This window comes from Caenorhabditis elegans, chromosome IV (genome assembly GCF_000002985.6).
Source record: "Caenorhabditis elegans chromosome IV".
Classification (NCBI taxonomy): domain Eukaryota; kingdom Metazoa; phylum Nematoda; class Chromadorea; order Rhabditida; family Rhabditidae; genus Caenorhabditis; species Caenorhabditis elegans.
In genome coordinates this window covers 14132009-14148936 of record NC_003282.8, presented here as the reverse complement: position 1 = coordinate 14148936, position 16928 = coordinate 14132009, and the positions used below count along the sequence as shown (strand labels likewise).

The 16928-nt window shown below is 31.3% G+C and overlaps 3 protein-coding genes, 39 non-coding genes and 1 pseudogene across 44 annotated transcripts; 16 read left to right on the top strand and 27 right to left on the bottom strand.

The window, feature by feature from the left end:
* Window positions 1-67: 67 nt before the first annotated feature.
* oac-37 (Acyltransferase) lies at window positions 68-3043 on the bottom strand (the record flags this gene model as incomplete). 2 transcript variants are annotated; one of them, NR_131638.1, is made up of 10 exons in its annotated part: window positions 2848-2951; window positions 2536-2800; window positions 2004-2480; window positions 1373-1493; window positions 1032-1328; window positions 857-977; window positions 671-797; window positions 535-624; window positions 299-488; window positions 68-244 (listed from the first exon to the last, which is right to left on the bottom strand). NR_131638.1 is itself a non-coding variant. In NM_070309.4 (10 exons), exons 1-10 carry the CDS (start codon window positions 2949-2951, stop codon window positions 68-70), a joined length of 1980 nt encoding a protein of 659 aa, NP_502710.2. In that variant the 5' UTR covers window positions 2952-3043. The 2 variants fall into 2 exon arrangements, 1 of the variants encoding a protein (NP_502710.2); NM_070309.4 differs by having other exon boundaries at window positions 1021-1328; window positions 2848-3043.
* H12I19.116 lies at window positions 2238-2300 on the top strand. The gene has a single exon (NR_058458.1). It is a non-coding gene; the product is annotated as an Unclassified non-coding RNA H12I19.116 (non-coding RNA).
* Window positions 3044-3668: 625 nt separating the features above from the next.
* 21ur-9978 lies at window positions 3669-3689 on the top strand. Its single transcript, NR_058457.1, has one exon.
* A 207-nt stretch (window positions 3690-3896) lies between these two features.
* On the bottom strand, window positions 3897-3917 carry 21ur-544. The gene has a single exon (NR_058456.1).
* Window positions 3918-3982: 65 nt separating this feature from the next.
* On the top strand, window positions 3983-4003 carry 21ur-8279. Its single transcript, NR_058455.1, has one exon.
* On the top strand, window positions 3984-4004 carry 21ur-8237. The gene has a single exon (NR_058454.1).
* Window positions 4005-4164: 160 nt separating this feature from the next.
* 21ur-2974 lies at window positions 4165-4185 on the top strand. The gene has a single exon (NR_058453.1).
* 21ur-10057 lies at window positions 4166-4186 on the top strand. Its single transcript, NR_058452.1, has one exon.
* Window positions 4187-4602: 416 nt separating this feature from the next.
* Window positions 4603-4623, bottom strand: 21ur-15119. Its single transcript, NR_058451.1, has one exon.
* On the bottom strand, window positions 4604-4624 carry 21ur-5576. The gene has a single exon (NR_058450.1).
* Window positions 4625-4739: 115 nt separating this feature from the next.
* 21ur-13043 lies at window positions 4740-4760 on the top strand. The gene has a single exon (NR_058449.1).
* On the top strand, window positions 4741-4761 carry 21ur-7127. Its single transcript, NR_058448.1, has one exon.
* Window positions 4762-4876: 115 nt separating this feature from the next.
* 21ur-3965 lies at window positions 4877-4897 on the bottom strand. Its single transcript, NR_058447.1, has one exon.
* Window positions 4898-4984: 87 nt separating this feature from the next.
* 21ur-5863 lies at window positions 4985-5005 on the bottom strand. Its single transcript, NR_058446.1, has one exon.
* A 58-nt stretch (window positions 5006-5063) lies between these two features.
* Window positions 5064-6856, bottom strand: srz-30 (annotated as a pseudogene). Its single transcript has 6 exons — window positions 6728-6856; window positions 6291-6406; window positions 6146-6224; window positions 5916-6125; window positions 5419-5580; window positions 5064-5372 (listed from the first exon to the last, which is right to left on the bottom strand). Coding segments are annotated over exons 1-6 (1005 nt in total).
* 21ur-13264 lies at window positions 5132-5152 on the bottom strand. Its single transcript, NR_058445.1, has one exon.
* Window positions 5172-5192, top strand: 21ur-13853. Its single transcript, NR_058444.1, has one exon.
* On the bottom strand, window positions 5711-5731 carry 21ur-1960. The gene has a single exon (NR_058443.1).
* 21ur-11129 lies at window positions 5918-5938 on the bottom strand. The gene has a single exon (NR_058442.1).
* Window positions 6476-6496, top strand: 21ur-15075. Its single transcript, NR_058441.1, has one exon.
* On the top strand, window positions 6480-6500 carry 21ur-10489. The gene has a single exon (NR_058440.1).
* An 89-nt stretch (window positions 6857-6945) lies between the features above and the next one.
* On the bottom strand, window positions 6946-6966 carry 21ur-11771. The gene has a single exon (NR_058439.1).
* Window positions 6967-7325: 359 nt separating this feature from the next.
* 21ur-577 lies at window positions 7326-7346 on the bottom strand. The gene has a single exon (NR_058438.1).
* Window positions 7329-7349, bottom strand: 21ur-6175. The gene has a single exon (NR_058437.1).
* Window positions 7350-7882: 533 nt separating this feature from the next.
* On the bottom strand, window positions 7883-7903 carry 21ur-9626. The gene has a single exon (NR_058436.1).
* 21ur-15253 lies at window positions 7888-7908 on the bottom strand. The gene has a single exon (NR_058435.1).
* Window positions 7909-8266: 358 nt separating this feature from the next.
* 21ur-14697 lies at window positions 8267-8287 on the top strand. Its single transcript, NR_058434.1, has one exon.
* Window positions 8288-8370: 83 nt separating this feature from the next.
* 21ur-14786 lies at window positions 8371-8391 on the bottom strand. The gene has a single exon (NR_058433.1).
* Window positions 8392-8508: 117 nt separating this feature from the next.
* Window positions 8509-8529, bottom strand: 21ur-771. The gene has a single exon (NR_058432.1).
* Window positions 8530-8642: 113 nt separating this feature from the next.
* Window positions 8643-11574, bottom strand: srz-31 (Serpentine Receptor, class Z; the record flags this gene model as incomplete). Its single annotated transcript, NM_070307.1, has 5 exons — window positions 8643-8882; window positions 8928-9089; window positions 9525-9816; window positions 9862-9977; window positions 11410-11574. 5 exons carry the CDS (start codon window positions 11572-11574, stop codon window positions 8643-8645), a joined length of 975 nt encoding a protein of 324 aa, NP_502708.1.
* Window positions 9180-9200, bottom strand: 21ur-11424. The gene has a single exon (NR_058431.1).
* Window positions 9183-9203, bottom strand: 21ur-5185. The gene has a single exon (NR_058430.1).
* Window positions 9918-9938, top strand: 21ur-4496. Its single transcript, NR_058429.1, has one exon.
* On the top strand, window positions 10133-10153 carry 21ur-728. The gene has a single exon (NR_058428.1).
* Window positions 11575-12167: 593 nt separating the features above from the next.
* On the bottom strand, window positions 12168-12188 carry 21ur-2564. The gene has a single exon (NR_058427.1).
* Window positions 12189-12292: 104 nt separating this feature from the next.
* Window positions 12293-12313, bottom strand: 21ur-4794. The gene has a single exon (NR_058426.1).
* A 1888-nt stretch (window positions 12314-14201) lies between these two features.
* Window positions 14202-16867, bottom strand: srz-59 (Serpentine Receptor, class Z; the record flags this gene model as incomplete). Its single annotated transcript, NM_001307292.2, has 5 exons — window positions 14202-14843; window positions 14894-15055; window positions 15367-15655; window positions 15701-15891; window positions 16859-16867. The coding sequence occupies 5 exons, from the start codon at window positions 16865-16867 to the stop codon at window positions 14607-14609; spliced, it is 888 nt and encodes a 295-aa protein (NP_001294221.1). The 3' UTR covers window positions 14202-14606.
* 21ur-2064 lies at window positions 14420-14440 on the top strand. The gene has a single exon (NR_058425.1).
* Window positions 15031-15051, bottom strand: 21ur-9132. Its single transcript, NR_058424.1, has one exon.
* Window positions 15876-15896, bottom strand: 21ur-9296. Its single transcript, NR_058423.1, has one exon.
* On the bottom strand, window positions 15880-15900 carry 21ur-6409. The gene has a single exon (NR_058422.1).
* On the top strand, window positions 16338-16358 carry 21ur-11324. The gene has a single exon (NR_058421.1).
* Window positions 16403-16423, bottom strand: 21ur-3571. Its single transcript, NR_058420.1, has one exon.
* Window positions 16868-16928: the final 61 nt, after the last annotated feature.

The window sequence follows — 16928 nt, the reverse complement described above, 5'->3', positions numbered from 1 at the left end:
TGTTATAATAAAACATATTATTGTGGACTATTGAGGTAGAGTTTTGATAATTAACAAATACATATATTCATCTTCTTTTCACAGTCATCATCACTTCCGTTGCTATATTTTTGAACACAGGATCACATTTTTTCACTGCTGGACCAGTCAAATGAATGCCGTTATCCACGTAGGAAAGTTTGGTTTGCCGATCAAATGTCAAATACTTTTCATTATCAAGAAAAACCTCACCGAGATCGAACACCTGTAAATACAAAGAACATTTTTTTTTCAATTAAGTTAAAATGTAAATTGAAACCTTGCACTTTTTACATTTAATCAGACTGAACCGTTCCCTTGCATACATCCATTCTTCATCCACCTCATCTTTCTTTAGATGGAGAGTTTCTAGTTCTCTCGGTTTTCTGGTAACATACTGCAGGAATGAATTCATGAAATTCAAAGGATACAGGGGATGTGGTGCGAGGATATAGATTTTCTGAACATATCTGAAATTAAATTATTATTCTTTGATCCCACAAAAAGGGGTTTTACTTTTCATAAAACGCAATATTGTTATTCATTTTTTCCAGAGTTCTATCGGTTTCTTCATTCAAAATTGGACCCTTCACATAGTCTGAGTACCTACAATATATTTTTGAATATGGTAATTAAAATACTAACTATTCACCTAGAAATGAGAAACAGTATATCTGGCTTGTGTAGTTGTACTAGGTTTCTCATTGTAACCAGTGATGATTTACTGTGAGATCCGCGTAACGCGGCAGCCTCGCCATCATAAAAAAATCCGAAACTATCTGGAAATTGGTTGCTCTTTGATATATAATTTTTTTAAAAATAAAAAGAACAATTATACCTCTGACGAACAAAGATCTCCATTCTGAATAGTTGTAATTGAATTGGGATCTAATATGGTCATTGAAATTGAGCACATAACTGTTACCAAGCGCCATTACAGAGAGGTTTCCGTTTGCCTTCTGAATAGATCCAAAATTTTCAATTACTGTAAGAAATTTTTACTGGATAGTTACAGTAATCAAATACATATCCATTGTCAACAAGTTCCTGAAAACTTGTTTCCACGCACTTGTCTTTTCTTGGTTCATATGCAGAAATAAATGGGAGCATTGCCAAGTTTTCTTCCACAATTTTTTGAGTTCTAGGTATATAGGTAGGTTTCCAGAACTGATGTTCTCTGGTACTCCATTGGACAAAGGCATTGACAGCCAGAAGGAAAGTAAGCAACAATATGATTGATTTGAAATCAAATTTAAGATATTGCTTCTCGAAGAAGTGATGAACAATTATGGTGATGATAAATGTGAGAACTGAAAATTGGAAGTACTATCCATAATTGTCACAGGTTGCTTACCAATACAAAATATATTACTTGTAACAGTTGTGCTCTTGAAAAATGTAATAACTGGCCAGTGAACTAGATACAAAACGTAGGAGATGTCACCCATATATTTTAAGAACGTGGATCTAAGTAGCTGAAAATTCATTTTTAGAGTAAGTAGTTCACAAGGTATTAAATTGAATAACTCGGCACGGCTTACTAGGCAGGGCTGTGCGGCAAACTGAAAACGGCAAATGCCGAGAAACGAATGTTGTTCACCGAATGAAAAATTAGGTTCGCCAAAAATAAAGTTGGTCAAAAGATCGGCGAATGTCGAAATGTGTTCGGCATTTTTTTTACAATTCTAGATGCCGCACAGCCCTATTACTAGGTTAACATTCTTCAACTGACAAGATGTTTAGTTCAGTCTTAGGTCAAATCTTCGCACAATTTTAATCCGACTACTAGTAGGTTTTAAAAGCAGATCTCTTTAGAACCAAGCACATGCAGTGAATCGATTTTGTTTCATTCAGCTTGCAAAGCGTGCCAGAAAATAGATTAAAAGTTTTTGCCAAACCCCGACCGATGTCTGGAAGAAGGTTAGCCCCACCCTTTGCAAAAAGTTGAAACGTATGGAAGCAAGAATTTTTTGGTTTTAACTTACTTTACAACTGCTGTCCTCCAAGTAGAATAAATAAGCCGCTGTTAAAGTGATCAGCGGGCGAAGATAAATTTCATCCAATTTAGCTGGTAGAATACATAGAAACAGTATTGCTATGGTGCAAATTGCAACATCATCCTTGCGCAGAAATTGATAGGTACTGGATGGTTCTTGCCCGATTTTCATAGTGCTCTTCGCTTTCTCACATTTTTCAAAATCCCGCCAAAACAGGGCAGTGAATCCTGCGGAAAATTGCCATAGACGTAGGAACATGAAATTGAAAGAAAACTGTGCATTGATCAGCAAAAAAGCCCACATTCCAATGAATGTTGTGAGAATTACAGCAATCAATTTTAGAAGTGGACTATTGAGGAATTGAAGTCCAAACATAATGAATGGAACAAGTAAGTAGAATTGCATTTCAACTCCCAGGGACCATGTATGAATGAAAGCATTTATTGATGTTCCATCTGCCAGGTACTGGAATAATACAATTAAATCATTGGAAAATTCAAATAGTACTCGAAATGCTCACCTGATGAAAATATTGATGAGCATCGTGAATGAACACTTGATTTGAAACCAAGAAAAATGCTCCAACAGAGTATCTTCTATTGACACCCCACCAAAATTCTCCAAGAAATAAATGAACAAATACAAGAGTTACAGGAATAAATAAATAGTAAAGTGGAAGTATCCGACGAAATCGACGGTAGTAGAATTTGAAAATGTCCCAGACGTTTTGAATTTTTGAATGTGTCAAGTTCCGAGCCATCAGGTACCCCGATATCACAAAGAATCTAGAAATTTGTTACTAATTTTTGGAAATAAAAAATAGAAAATTTACATATCAACTCCTAAATATCCATTGACAAAAGTAAATGGGAATAAATGAAATAGAAACACAAATAATATTGCCAATCCACGTAGACATTGAATATCTACCCGCATTTTTAATGTTATAGAATTTAAGTTTAGATATTAGAAATATTCCAGCAATAAAAATTTGAATACAGACTTTAACAATGCGTCGGCACAGAAGATTCTATGCGTATATGGCTTATGGATGGACGGTCAAAGTTCCGTAAAACTAGTGTACAGGTGAGAATGCGAAGAAAAAGTGAATCTTCCTTGTTGTTTTTTTTCTTATTCGCAATTATGGAAACCGAAAGTGTTTCCCGAAGGTTGTCGAGAATAAATTTGACCTATAATTCTATACTCAGCATGAAACAGTCATATCTGATATGAAATATGTGATTCTGGTTAGAATATCCGTTCATTTTTTGTAATTCGGCAAAATACAATTCTTGACTATTGAAAATGAAAATAATGTGAGGTTTGAACAGTTGACCGACCCCACAATTTTGTTTATTGGGCGTTATAATCTGAATCATCCAACCGTTTCTTTTGTAAGGAAATTCATAACAAAACGCTGAACAAAAAACGCTAACTATTCACTGAACCCCTATAGTCAATTGCAGTTTGCTATATGATCTGTGATCAACAATTCTAACGTGAACTAGAGTCTAGGTAGCGACCCTGTTCCCGAAATGTGGTGCGGGCTTCAAAAATTTGAATCTTTCCACATTTCGGAACTTTGTGTCAATTTTCCGATTTTTACGGTTTCAAACAACACGTATATAAAACGCATTGTAAACTCAACTTCAGTTTTTTCTTACCAAGAAATTACTTTACATTTAAACGGCGAATCCGGATTCATATTTTTATCGGCATTTCGTTTTTTTTTCATGTGAGTATAGTATAAACTCCCTGGAAAAGAATACTGGCGTTCGTAAAAAAAGCATAAAAATTAATGTAAAGTCATTTGATGGGAATAGTTTAAAGGCTTCACACAATTTATTAGATTCATTACTTTTGAAAAACTTTTAAGGAACAATAACTGAAGACACTTTCCCATCACTGATATAATCATTTTACAGATTCAAATGCAAAATTTAAAACGGTAGAAGAAATTAAAACGATTCAGCGAAAAAAACAAACAAATAGAAATCATTGAACACAGTTGATAATTTGTCATTTAAAAATCTTGTTTTTGTGCTAAAACTATATTCAGCAAAACTGAGCTGAAAAATGGACAGAATAATGACTTGTGTGCAGTCTGTTTCTAGTTGTCGACAAAAAATATTTTGATAATTTTCAATGATTTCGTAATAGTAGAATACAGAACTTTATTTAAAATTTCAAAGTGTATTTTAAAGACATGAAAAATTAAAATAGGTAATCTGTTTGGTTAATCCTTTTGATAATTTTTCCTGTGTTCCGAGATTAAAGTATTTAGTAGAAGTCACTTGTAAAGATGTTGCCTCAGGTCTTTCTAAGCGACGCAATTATGTGTTGTATAAACAAATAATTACGAAAAACATGTAATTTGAAATGTCAAACAAAGCCGAAAATTGACCGGAGACTTATCGAATTAGTGAAGACAAAAATGTGTTGTTTTTTTCCTAGTTTCAAAGTATAAATATAACAAAAATTTCGATCAAATCAAATTATAAAATTGTTAAATTTGGGGTCTAAAACTGAAAAAAAATTGAAAAAGTATTATTCCAAAAAATTCCAAACAGTGACTGTTTTTTTTAGTATTCAAATCTCTTTTTTGTGAATCAGTTATTGATAACACTCATCTCACAATATAGTACTAGTGAAACTGTAAATTTTTGATAATATTTTTTTATGTTTCAAAAAATTTGTAAATTGTTTCGTTATGATTTTTAACCATTATATCGTTAATCTGGCAATCTGCCTAAAATCGTGACGAGAGTCTGAAAAGTCAGTTTACATTTTTATCTTATTCTGATAATTTTTTAAAATGTATTTTAAAATGTATTTAAAATGTAAAATGTAAAATGTAAAATGTATTTGTTGCTTGTTATATAATAGTTGTTTAAGATTTTTAGTTTTAAATGCACAATTGATAACGGTAGAAAAATGAAAATTTATTTTTTTAACGAATTCTAAAAGTTTCTTTCACATTAGCATAATCTTCAAATGACCACCAATATTTTTATAAAAATGACATATAAGAAACAGTTAGAACAATTTTTAAAGTCTCGATTCCTGGAATCTCATTATGTTATTCAATGTTTCCGATTTCTTTCTTGTCATTGTTTCACTCTTCTCTGATATAGTCATCGGATGTACAGTTGATGTTTTTCTTAATACAAAATTCGAAAATTGCAGAATATTGAGAGTTGATAGCAATATTCCAAGATTTCGTTTGTTAAATCCCAAACATGAAATTTGAATTATAAGAGGAGTTATCACAATATCTGTTAGTAAGATGTATGGTATAACTTTAATTGGTTCAGCTGCTCCTTCAATCAAAATGTCTATAAACACGAAGGAAGTTACCTGAAACTTTAGGGTTCGTTTTCTCATAAATATTTGATTTACCTACCATTTTAAGAATAAAAACTATCATAGTCTGCCATAAAATGTATTTTTGAGGTTTGCTTTGTTTAGCAGATAATACAATCGCAAGCTTTTCAACACTTCTCACAATTGGAATGTAGAGGATAGCAGATATGAGGATCAGAAGGTTTACAAAGAAGAATATGGCCTGAAACCGGAAATGTTGAATATAGTGACTTTGAGCCTTATGATTGAGGAAAAACAAAGTGATGTCCGAAATACATTGAGAATATAGATACATCTAACTACAAGCAGCCGACAATTTTTGGTTATGATTTTTACAATGCAGGATTTTTCCATTAATTCTTGAACAATTGTTGTTACAAATATGGAGTTGTGCAAACAGCACAATTTTTCAAATACAATTTGAATACATCACAAAGATTATTTCTTCTCTTGAGAAAATTAAGGCAAACAATTAAACCTTTGAACTGTCGGTTGCTAATTTTCAGGAATTTATACTAAAACACAAAAATAACCTACAGCATAACAATTTTGAGCCAAGACTATTCTTCTTTTGCTTTCAGTAGCTTTTCCAATTTCAAGACACAGTAAAAATATTAAATCCTTGACAATAAATATTGAATAAATGTATTTCACTTTTCTTTGCAAAAAGTTCTGAGTCGGCGAAACATTTTCCTCGGTTTTGGGGAAGAAATAAAGCAAAAACCTTCTAACTGCAATCAGGAAGTAAGTGATAGACTTGAATAATATAAGTGATAGACTTGAATAATAACAAACAAAGTGTAAGTAGTTATGAGAAATACGCCAGTTGAGATTTTTGCGATGGTTCTAAAGTTAAGATTTATGATATTTTTATTTTTTTGTTTTTTTTTTAATCTGAAAAGAAAAACTCACGGAACATTTGATTCGTATAATTTAGCAAAACTGATACTTACAACAGAACACATTGGCAAAATATATGCAGTTCTGGCCATTTTATAAAAGTGATTTGTAATGGGAAAGAGAAGTGTCTGAAAATTTTTAATTTTTTAAAACCGTTCCAACAAAATTTTTTCTAGCTAACTTTTAAACTTTTAAAATCATTAAAAATCTGAAGAAACGCATTTGCAGGGCTTTAATTTTCGGGGCAAAAAATCAGATTGAAATTTAAAAAAGTAAAATTCAAGTATTGCCGTTTATATTTCTGGGAAAATTTACTTAAAATATGAGATTTTGTAATTAAATGATCCAATTCACAGTACTTTAAATTTTCAGAAAATATGCATTTTCAACAGTTTTGTATCTATTTAAAATCCCTAATATTAAGTTATATGTAATTTTTTAACCCTCACCGTTCCATCATTTTCCTTCTTCCTCTTGTAAACATACGTATAAAATGGAAAAATCAATAAATTCAGGAAGAAACCAATAATCAGTATACCATAAAAAGATACAGTCACTGTGAACTTGAAAATGCCCATAGATTTGAGATTTTCAATGAAAAAATCTATGTATCAATTGAGCACGTAGTGAGGCAATTGAAAGAATCAAAAGTTATGGCGGCTAATTCAATAAATCAAGTAGTTTCTTATTGAAGTATATAATTTCACCTGTTTTAATGAAAAGAAGTTGAAAGGTTAAATACGTTATCTGATATTTGTTTGCACCTGGATGGCTTGCTGTTAGTTTTCTGAAAACATTGAGATTTTTACGGTGTGAAGTACCCAACTGGAGTCGGAGAATAAGCTTTCAAAAACCAAAGTCTTGAAAGAATTGGTTAAAAAATAATAAAAACAAAAGAAACAGTTTAAAAAACTTGGAATTTGTTTTTATTTGTGTAATTGGTTTCCAATTTTGAAAATTGAAAAATAATTGGAAAAACATCGATAATTAACTATCATAAATCAAAATAAAACTTCAAAACACTAGAATCCAGAGAAAAACAATATTTGAAAACTTAATTTTCTTCGAACATTCTAGTTCATATTTAATAATTTTATTTATCAATTTCTAGAAACAGTAGATATCAATTTTCAGAATGTTGCCTTAAAAATCAAATTATTAAAAAATTAAAGTTATTTCAAAGATAAGGTATCTTTTAAAACCCTTTTTATATGTTTTTAAGACTATGCACTTTTTCTCGTTATTTTCATAGGTACGTCTAAAAAATATTTTCTCTAATAACTGGGTAACCTAATAACAAGGTAATAACTTCAAAAAATTGTTGTATTGTTTTCACATGGTATGAACGTGTTTTTTGAACTCGGTTAAGAACTAAAAAGAAGGCTAATTATTCTTGGCAAACTTTCTGTTCAGAGAAAATGAACAAAAATTATTCAGCGTAACTTTACACTTTCCCTTCGTAAATCAACAGTTAACTATTGTGAATCGACATGTATTTCCAGAAATACAAAAAGCTGAAGACAACTTATTTGATAGAAGTTATGTATAAACTAGGTTTCACACAGAACATTTTAGTTTAGCAGTTCTAATTTATAGTTTGTAACTGAATTCACCAATTTTAAACATCATATTTCTATTCGGGTCGGAAGCATTAAAAATAGTATCAAAAACAGATAATTTTTGAAAATTGAGAGAAAAAACAAAAATGATACAATAATATGTACCAAACTACACTAAAAAAATTCAAAAATTAGTTTCGCAAACATGATCTCAATTTAAAAGTTCTAATTTACATTATATAACCAATTTTATATTTTTCAAAACTATATAATTACTTTCGTCAGGAATCGAGAAAACTTGAGTCAAAGTGGCGCTTAAATAAAAGTTGAACTATTGAGAAAAGACGTTTATATCAGAGAACAATTGTTTTCTATAATTTTTTGTGCTTTATTGAAACGTCATAATCATGATTTTTACAGGCATTGGAATGTGTGAAGTGTGCGAAGTCGGAACTTGAAAACCTTGTTTTTTTTTTGTTGTTGAAATAACCGAAGTACACAGATTTCACGTGCAAAACTTGGAACCGGATAGAGTTTTTCAATCACAAAGTCCAACGGAAAACTTCCTATAGGTAATTAAATAAAAGGAAAATCAAACAGATGAATATGTAAATGTAATTGTATTTCAGGACCGATAAAACAGTTCATGTTGTCTTCATTTTTCAATTTTATTTCTTGTCAAATCACTCGCAGCAATACTCAAAAACTATGATAGTTAAATGCAACATCAAAAACAGTTACAACTTAATTTTTTACGACTCCTGGACAATCACCATATTATTCAATGTTTCCGATTTCTTCCTTGTCATTGTATCACTCTTCTCATCGGATGTACAGTTGATGTTTTTCTTGCCAAACAATTCGAAAATGGCAGAATCTTGAGCGTTGATAATAAAATTCCAATATTTCGTTTGTTAAATCCCAAATACGAAATTTGAATTATGAGCGGTGTTATCACAATATCTGTTAGTATGATGTATGGTATAAGCTCAAATGTGACAGCTGCTTTGTCCAGGAAAAAATCTATAAACACAAATGAAGTTACCTGAAACATTATGTTAATTTTCTCATAAATATTTGATTTACCTACCATTTTGAAAATGAAAACTATCATAGTCTGCCATAAAATGTATTTTTGAGGTTTGCTTTGTTTTGCAGATAATACAATCGCGAGCTTTCCAACACTTCTTACAATCGGAATGTAAAGGATAGCGGATATGATTATCAGAAGGTTTATAGAAAAGAATATGGCCTGAAACAGGGAAAAGTTAATTAGAATGATTTTGAGTTACCTCATGATTGAAGAGAAACAAAGTAGCTGACAGTTTTCTTGTCATGTTTATTCACACCGATTTTGCAAGAATTACTAATGCGATGTATGTTACGGTTCTAATGTAGAGTGGTGCAAACAGCACAATTTTTTTCATTTTTTTTCTCAAAAAAAAATTCCCGCGTCAAAGAACATTTTCATTTCGAATATCCCATCCTGAGCCCACCACTCAACATATTTTCATTTGGGATGTACCAAAAATGTATGTTTTCCAAAAAAAAAATCTTGAGTAAGTTTATCAGTATACACTTCTCCCATATTCCTACAATTTCTTTACAGTAACCCCGGCATCTCTATTCAAAATTCACAAAAACCTGTAAAATGTCGGCTGCAATTTTTAAATTTTTACGCACTAACCGCATAACAATTTTTAGCCAGTTCTACTCTTCTTTTGCTCCCAATTGAATTTCCAATTTCAAGACAAAGTAGAAATATGAAATCCTTGACTATAAACAGTGCATAAATGTATTTCACTTTTCTTTGTAAAATGTTTTGAGCGGATAAAACAGTTTCCTTAGTTTTTGGGAAGAAGTAAAGCAAGAATCTTCCGACTGCGAGCAGGAAGATCAATAAGTGATAGACTTGAATAATAAGGTACATGATGTACAGAAAAACATAAATGATGTCCATCAAGAGGTCGCCGATAACTCTGAAACTTTGGTTATGGTAGTTTTTAAAGTTTTTTAGGTCTTACGGATTTTCCACTGCTATAAAAGTTTTTAATATGTAGATCACAATAGAACACATTGGTAAGGCATAGACTGTTCTGACCATTTTGTAAAAGTGATTTGTAACTGGGGAGAGAGGTGTCTGAAAATTAAAAATGGGCAAAAAGTACAAAACTATTACTACTGCATTTTCGGAACTTTATCGTTTTATCATTTTCGAAAATTTCTGAAATTTCTTTTAAAAAGTTTTCACTGTTACAAAATCTTTTTAAAAATCCCTAATATTAAAATATATATTCATACGTGCGCCTTGAATTTTTTGTACTCCACCTATAAGATTTTGTGATTACAGTATTCAAATCTCAGTAATTCAAATTCACAGAAAATACATCATCTTTTTAAAATCGCTAATATTAAGTTATACAGGGTGGGCCAAAAGTATGGTAACACATGAAGCGCTCTTTTACATGAGATTTTCGCGCGACTGCCACGTCATACGTACATTCTTTTATCGAATACTGATAGCTGAATAAATTTCCTTCAATTTGACCCAAAATTTGTAATGTTTCCCAATAAGGTGCGATTTTAATCGCCTCGGCAATTTGGCGAACCCTTTCGAAAAAACGGCGTTTTGGCACGCGGCACTTCCCACACAAACGCACCTCCCACGCACGCCAATAATTTTCAGATGTATGATTTTTATGTTAAATTGAAAGTTAAAGAAGTGAAGAAGCGTTTTTGATTGTTTTTGTAGCATATAAAAATTTTCTGTGTCGACACTGGCGCCTAGCAAGAACCTTTGAATATTTCATGAATTCAACTTTCCGAAATTTACTCAGTTTTTTTGGTTTCACAAGGCGTAACGAGCCACAAAATCAGCAGAGCTAATTTTTTTCTAAAAATTCTGAAAAGTCAGGTCAAACCGTGCCAAAAAGTACTAAAATGAATTTTTCTTCATACTGCTGCCGCCGCTCACATCCATCTTTCTGGCGACTGAGTCATTCAAGACTTTAACTACTGCCACAGTCCATGACAGAAATACCACGACAGAAATTTTTTGGATTTTTGTTTTTAAAGAATCTCCAGACCAAAAGCATTCTTTGAACTATAAAAACTTGTAAGATACATGATGGATTCCTCGAGAAAAAGTAGAAATCCCGCAGAATGCCGACTTGCGTGCCATAAAGATCGTGATCTCAAAAGTTCTGAAGGCCTGCAGCGATGCGGATGGGAATATTTTGAAAATTCAAAACGTTCATCTGGTCAGTATTTTATGGAGAACAAAACTTGTACACATTGATGTAATAACTCTCTCCACATGTGAAGTTATAGAGCTGCAAACGTGGTACCATACTTTTGGCCCACCCTGTATATGTGCGCCTTCGATGTACTACTAATGGGGTTATTCAAGTAGTGTCGGAAAATTAAAAAGTGTAGAAAAATTACGTATTACGTCACAACCTTATTCAAGTATATAAAAACATGTATTTAAATACATTTGTGACGTCACAAATGTATTTTAATACATTTTGCTACATTACTTGAATAACCCCATAATTTTTAAAAAACCCTACCGTTCCATCATTTTCCTTGTTCTTCTTGTAGACATACATATAAAACGGGAAAATTAACAAATTGAGGAAAAACCCAGTAATCAGTATGCCATAAAAAGATACTGTCACAAAGAGTCGCAAAACACCCATAGCCTTCACATTTTCCAAAACTTTAGCGGTATTCATTGAGCACGAAATGAAACAAATGAAAGAATCAAAAGTTATAATTATTTCAATAAATCAAGCAGAGTCTTGGTGCATAAAATTTCAGATGTTTTTCAATGTAGACAAGTTGAAAAGTTAAATATGTTATAACGTTATCAAATATTAAGAAACCATATCCATCAAACTATTATGTTCGCTTTACTTGGGAAAAAAGGTAATAATATTGCTTTTGGAGAACTTCTGAAGAAATTGATTTATTAGTACAAAATTTTGCAGAGAATGCAAATGTTCCCAGAAAATTCTTTCACAATTTTCTTTTTTTTAGTGTACGTCAGAAAATAATGATTCAATTTTTATAATTAGAGAAAACACATTCGGTAATCATCGAAATTTAGATGTTTCGCATTGAACTTATACTTGCGTTTAATATAGATCGCTCACAAATTATTATTTTAACTTGAATATGAACACATTTTTTCAAATCAGCTTCTATTAGAGAAAAAAATTACGATTTTCAATTTTTCGTCACTTTTTGACAATACAATTTTTAAATCCGGCCTTGATTGTAGGGGTACCTAAGAATTTTGTGATTTGCTTATAATTTTTTCATTGATTTTTTATGCAAGAAGCAAGCACTGTGGATAATTTTTCCTAATACTTAAAATATGAAGTCGAAACATTAACATGTAAATCTTTCTGAAAATATTGTCTGTGAGCATTTTTTTGGTAAAAAAAGGTTTGAAATGAGGTTGAAACCCTATTGGTGACAAAAAATTTTCACAAGATTTAAAAAGCACATGAAACATTGGAGGCAAAAATATGTTGACATTTAATTCAGAGACTATCCTCTTCATGACATGAGTTACGGTATATACTTATTTCAGAATTTTTTTAAAGTTCGTATTTATTATTGCCAATTTTCAGTGTTATTTTGCTGCTTACAAACAACCAAAATTATACTCTGAAAAGTGTAGGGTATACGCAAACTTGATTTCTTATTTTTTAACATAATAGAGTACGTATACAGTGCGTGCAACTTCTTTAGCGCCCCCTATTTTTTTCGTGTTTCGTCACTTTCCCAAACTTTTTTGAGAAAACCATTATAGCCATTCGATTTCAAATGTCAAAAAAACCCCCTGTCCGAAATTTTCATGAAAAAATATCAAAGACTACGGTAATTAGGTCAAAAAGTCTGAAAAACGACCGTGCAACTTCTATAGCGCTCCCTCGAATTTTCGCTATTTTTCAATAAAATACCTAGTTTTATGAGATTTCTGAAAAGGATATAGTATTATATATTAAGAAAAATGATCATAAGGTCTCATTTTTCAATTTTCAACAGAAATATATTACGTGAAAACTTCTGGGATCCCAAGAGTGGCCTGAAACGCTTCACTTTGCGTTAGTGACCAGTTCTCGGCTCCCACTGCATGTATTGATACGAAACTTGAACTAATCATTTAATTTTGTTCACTAAAGATATTTTGAAAGGTTGATATTAAATTCGGTGAAGATAGGTAAGGTAGATAGCGCTGCTCATTGTGAGGAAATCAGTTTTTCTCTCTAGAACAGATTTTTGCGACGTGCCAGAGATTGGACGCGGTTCATTTCTGGTAGAAAAGCTTCATATTCATTGTTGAAATTTTTATAAGTGTTATTCGAACAAAAAACTTTTGAAAAATGATTGGTCCAATGCAGGAGATCTCCTTTAAAAAATTTGCACATACATCAAAACTGGACGAGTTCACTGCCCGCAGGTTTTTGGGTGAATTTTTAGTTTTTAACAAACACTTTGAAATATTAAGTTCGGATGCAAGTTCTGTGACCCCTCTGAACACTTCGACAGTTCTTTTGTCGTTCGATCTCGAATGAAACGCGCGGAACCACGGGAAACAGACCCGCCCAGTGTTTCTGCACCTGTTAATTTGTTTGAGGGATATTTCTCGAATTTTACCGATCATTTTCCAACATTTTTTCGATCCGGACAAAATTTGTTTTAAATAGTTAATTGAATGGATATCTTGTCTACCAGAAAAGACGCACATCCATTCTCTGACATGCCTCAGATGTGTTTTATCGATAGAACAACTGATTGGTTACTAGCCTTACTATTAACTTGGGCTGTCAACCTGGCCCATATTGACCAAATTTTATGACAACTTATTGAAACATTATCAGTAAATCAAAATGAAAATTTCGGTCAAGTTTTGTATCAACAAATGCAGTGGGAGCCGAGAACTGGCCACTAACGCAAAGTGAAGCGTTTCAGGCCACTCTTGGGATCCCAGAAGTTTTCAAGTAATATATTTCTGTTGAAAATTGAAAAATGAGACCTTATGATCATTTTTCTTAATATATAATACTATATCCTTTTCAGAAATCTCATAAAACTAGGTATTTTATTGAAAAATAGCGAAAATTCGAGGGAGCGCTATAGAAGTTGCACGGTCGTTTTTCAGACTTTTTGACCTAATTACCGTAGTCTTTGATATTTTTTCATGAAAATTTCGGACAGGGGGTTTTTTTGACATTTGAAATCGAATGGCTATAATGGTTAAAAAAGTTTGGGAAAGTGACGAAACACGAAAAAAATAGGGGGCGCTATAGAAGTTGCACGCACTGTACGTACTTCACGTTCGAAAATAACAAGACGTTGAAACCGATTTATTTATTTTTCTCAGTTTATGTTTTTATTTTAATGTGATAGCTAGTCGTTTGAAGAAAATACAATCAGAATACACATCCACCAGAAAAATTATATTCATTAACTGACAAAAAAAATGACTTCTATTTTAGTTTCGATTTTTTTTCAAAAAAAATAATGTTTCAGATAAACTATTTTAGAAATTAAATTTTTCAGAATCATTCCAGAAATTCATGTATGGCATTATTTTCAAGCGACGTGTAATGGAAGAATTTTAGTGCAAAAAAAATCTACAAATATTGGAAGTGGTATCTAATAACTTTAATTTTTTAAATCTACTCTTAAAAATTCTTTTGCGCGGAGATTTTCAGTATTTTGCAGTTGCGCAACAATATAATAAGAAAATGTTTCAGAATTTTTCAGGTTGAACACTTGAACTCGCAGTTGTTCGACAACATAATCTTGAAGACTGTTTCAACTGCAGTGTTTCCTTAAAACTTTGCAATGTTCGTCTGTTGCTCCCCAAGTAACTAATTTGAATAACCAATGGAGTTGTAAGAATATTCAAAAATGCAATGATTATCAAATAGGCTTCCAGATAGTCTCCATTGAAAAATATTAGTGAAATTGCTAGAGGAACATAAAACTGAAATAAAAACATTAAAACCGGCAAAAATACTCAAATTTTTGGCATACTGATTTGAATAAGAGTACTGTAATAGTCTTCCAAAATATATATCTTTGCGGTTTGTTTTCTTGAGCTGATGCGAGGTATGCAAGTTTTCGGACACTGACGTAAATCGGAATATAGAAAACGGCAGAGATGAAAATAAAATTGTCGATGGAGACAAACATTATCTGAAATTTAAAAATTTCTTAAACATCACATCGAGAAACAGTGATTTTTTTAAATTTTGCATGTTTCATATTTTGTTAATTTCTCTTTACATTGGACTTCAAACATGCAATAATTCTCTAAATTTCTTAAAAAGCCCTAATTTTCAATGCATTTTGCAATTTCTGTTGTTTTTAAGCTCCAAAACAGGCCCTCGCACCTGATCTGCAGTAAACAAAACAAAATTATTCTAAAAAATAAGAGGAATGCCTTAAAAATTCTTTTAATTGAGCTTTTACCAAAAAATCAATAAATCTTATAAACTCAAACTTACCGAATACAAAACTGTATGGTTCGTGAAATGCCAAACATTTTCCGAATCAGATTTCACGGTGTAAATCACAAATACAAAATCCCTAACCACAAAGGCGCGATACAAAACTTGTATTCTATTTTTCAAAAAATTTTGAAACAGTGATATTTTCTCCTCGGTTGATCGGAAAAAGTAAACCAATACTCGCTCAGCTGCTAGAAGAAACGTCAGAAAATGGAAAACTTGAGTTATGACAAAAAGTGTATAGCTGGTGATAGCTGCCAACGCGAAAGGGAATACAAAATATGATCTGAACAAAAATTAAAAATATTAAAGCACTTTGTTAGTTTCTCACAAATCATTAGCTGCAAGGATGTTAGTCACTAGACTAAGTATGAGAAGACAAATGAAACCAATAAAAAACTTAAATTGGCAGGAGAAGTTCAGCAAAATCAGTAAAATTAAAAGAATTGCATAAAGCATGGACATTGCACCTTCTGGAAAACTCACAGTTTCATTGGATTTGGAGAAATTGTAGTCCATATTCTGCAATAAGTGTTTTGTAATTTTTTCTGTTACATTTATGTTATGATTGAAACATGAAATTTTTTTAACAGCTGAATTTTTAAAATTTTCAATTTTCATTTCCAGAAAACAAATGTCAAGTACAAGCAAAGCACTATGGTTTCTGATTTCTGATAATTTTACCACACAAATATGTACTTTCTGCATTTCTCAATTGTAAAAAATTATTTCTCAACTAATGATTTCAGACCTTAATTTGAAAATTATTATAATAAAAGTATTTTAAATAAATTCTGGAGATCGGCTTCAATTTAATACACAATCAGGCAATAATTCCTTAAAAACGGTTTAGGAGTTTTTTCCCGGATAGGAAAACTTTTTTCTGTCGTAAAATTTTTGGAAAAGGAATTAATTTAGTTTCCTGTTTTAATTATTTTTTAAAAGGTTTTAAAAGGTATGAAAATTATTTTTAGTTTTTGGAAATAGCTCTGGCAACTCAAAAAAGTGGGATTTTTTACTTTATTTTTGCATAAAAATTTCGATTATCACCCAACTAGCGTTAACAAATTACAGATTCTTTATGTCAGGTTGGTGAAAATGCTTTGTATTTTTTTCTCAATTTTGATTTTTTTTTTTCAAATGTATTTTGTATTTATATAGAAGACCATTAACAATAGACTATTAACAATATTACAAGCCCATTAATATCAGCCATATTGGGCCACTTTGAGAATATTTCCAACTCAAAAATCTGCTAACGAAAAAAAATTTCAATTTTTTGATTTTTATATGAAATCTCGGAATTTATATTTTTGGGTTTTTTGAAATGAATTTCGTAGATACAGAGACAGTGGTTCATCAACCTGAAAGAGGAAAAAATTTCCTATTTTTTGAGGTAGGACACTTTTTTGCTACTTGAATATAACCAATCAAAAATAATTTCCAAACATTTCATTGGTGGCAGCATTTTGAAAAAAACAACATTTACCAGTTGCATCTGCAAATTCCAATTTTTTCCTCAAGTATTAGCTTGCTCTCAAGACTTGGAATAAGTCATA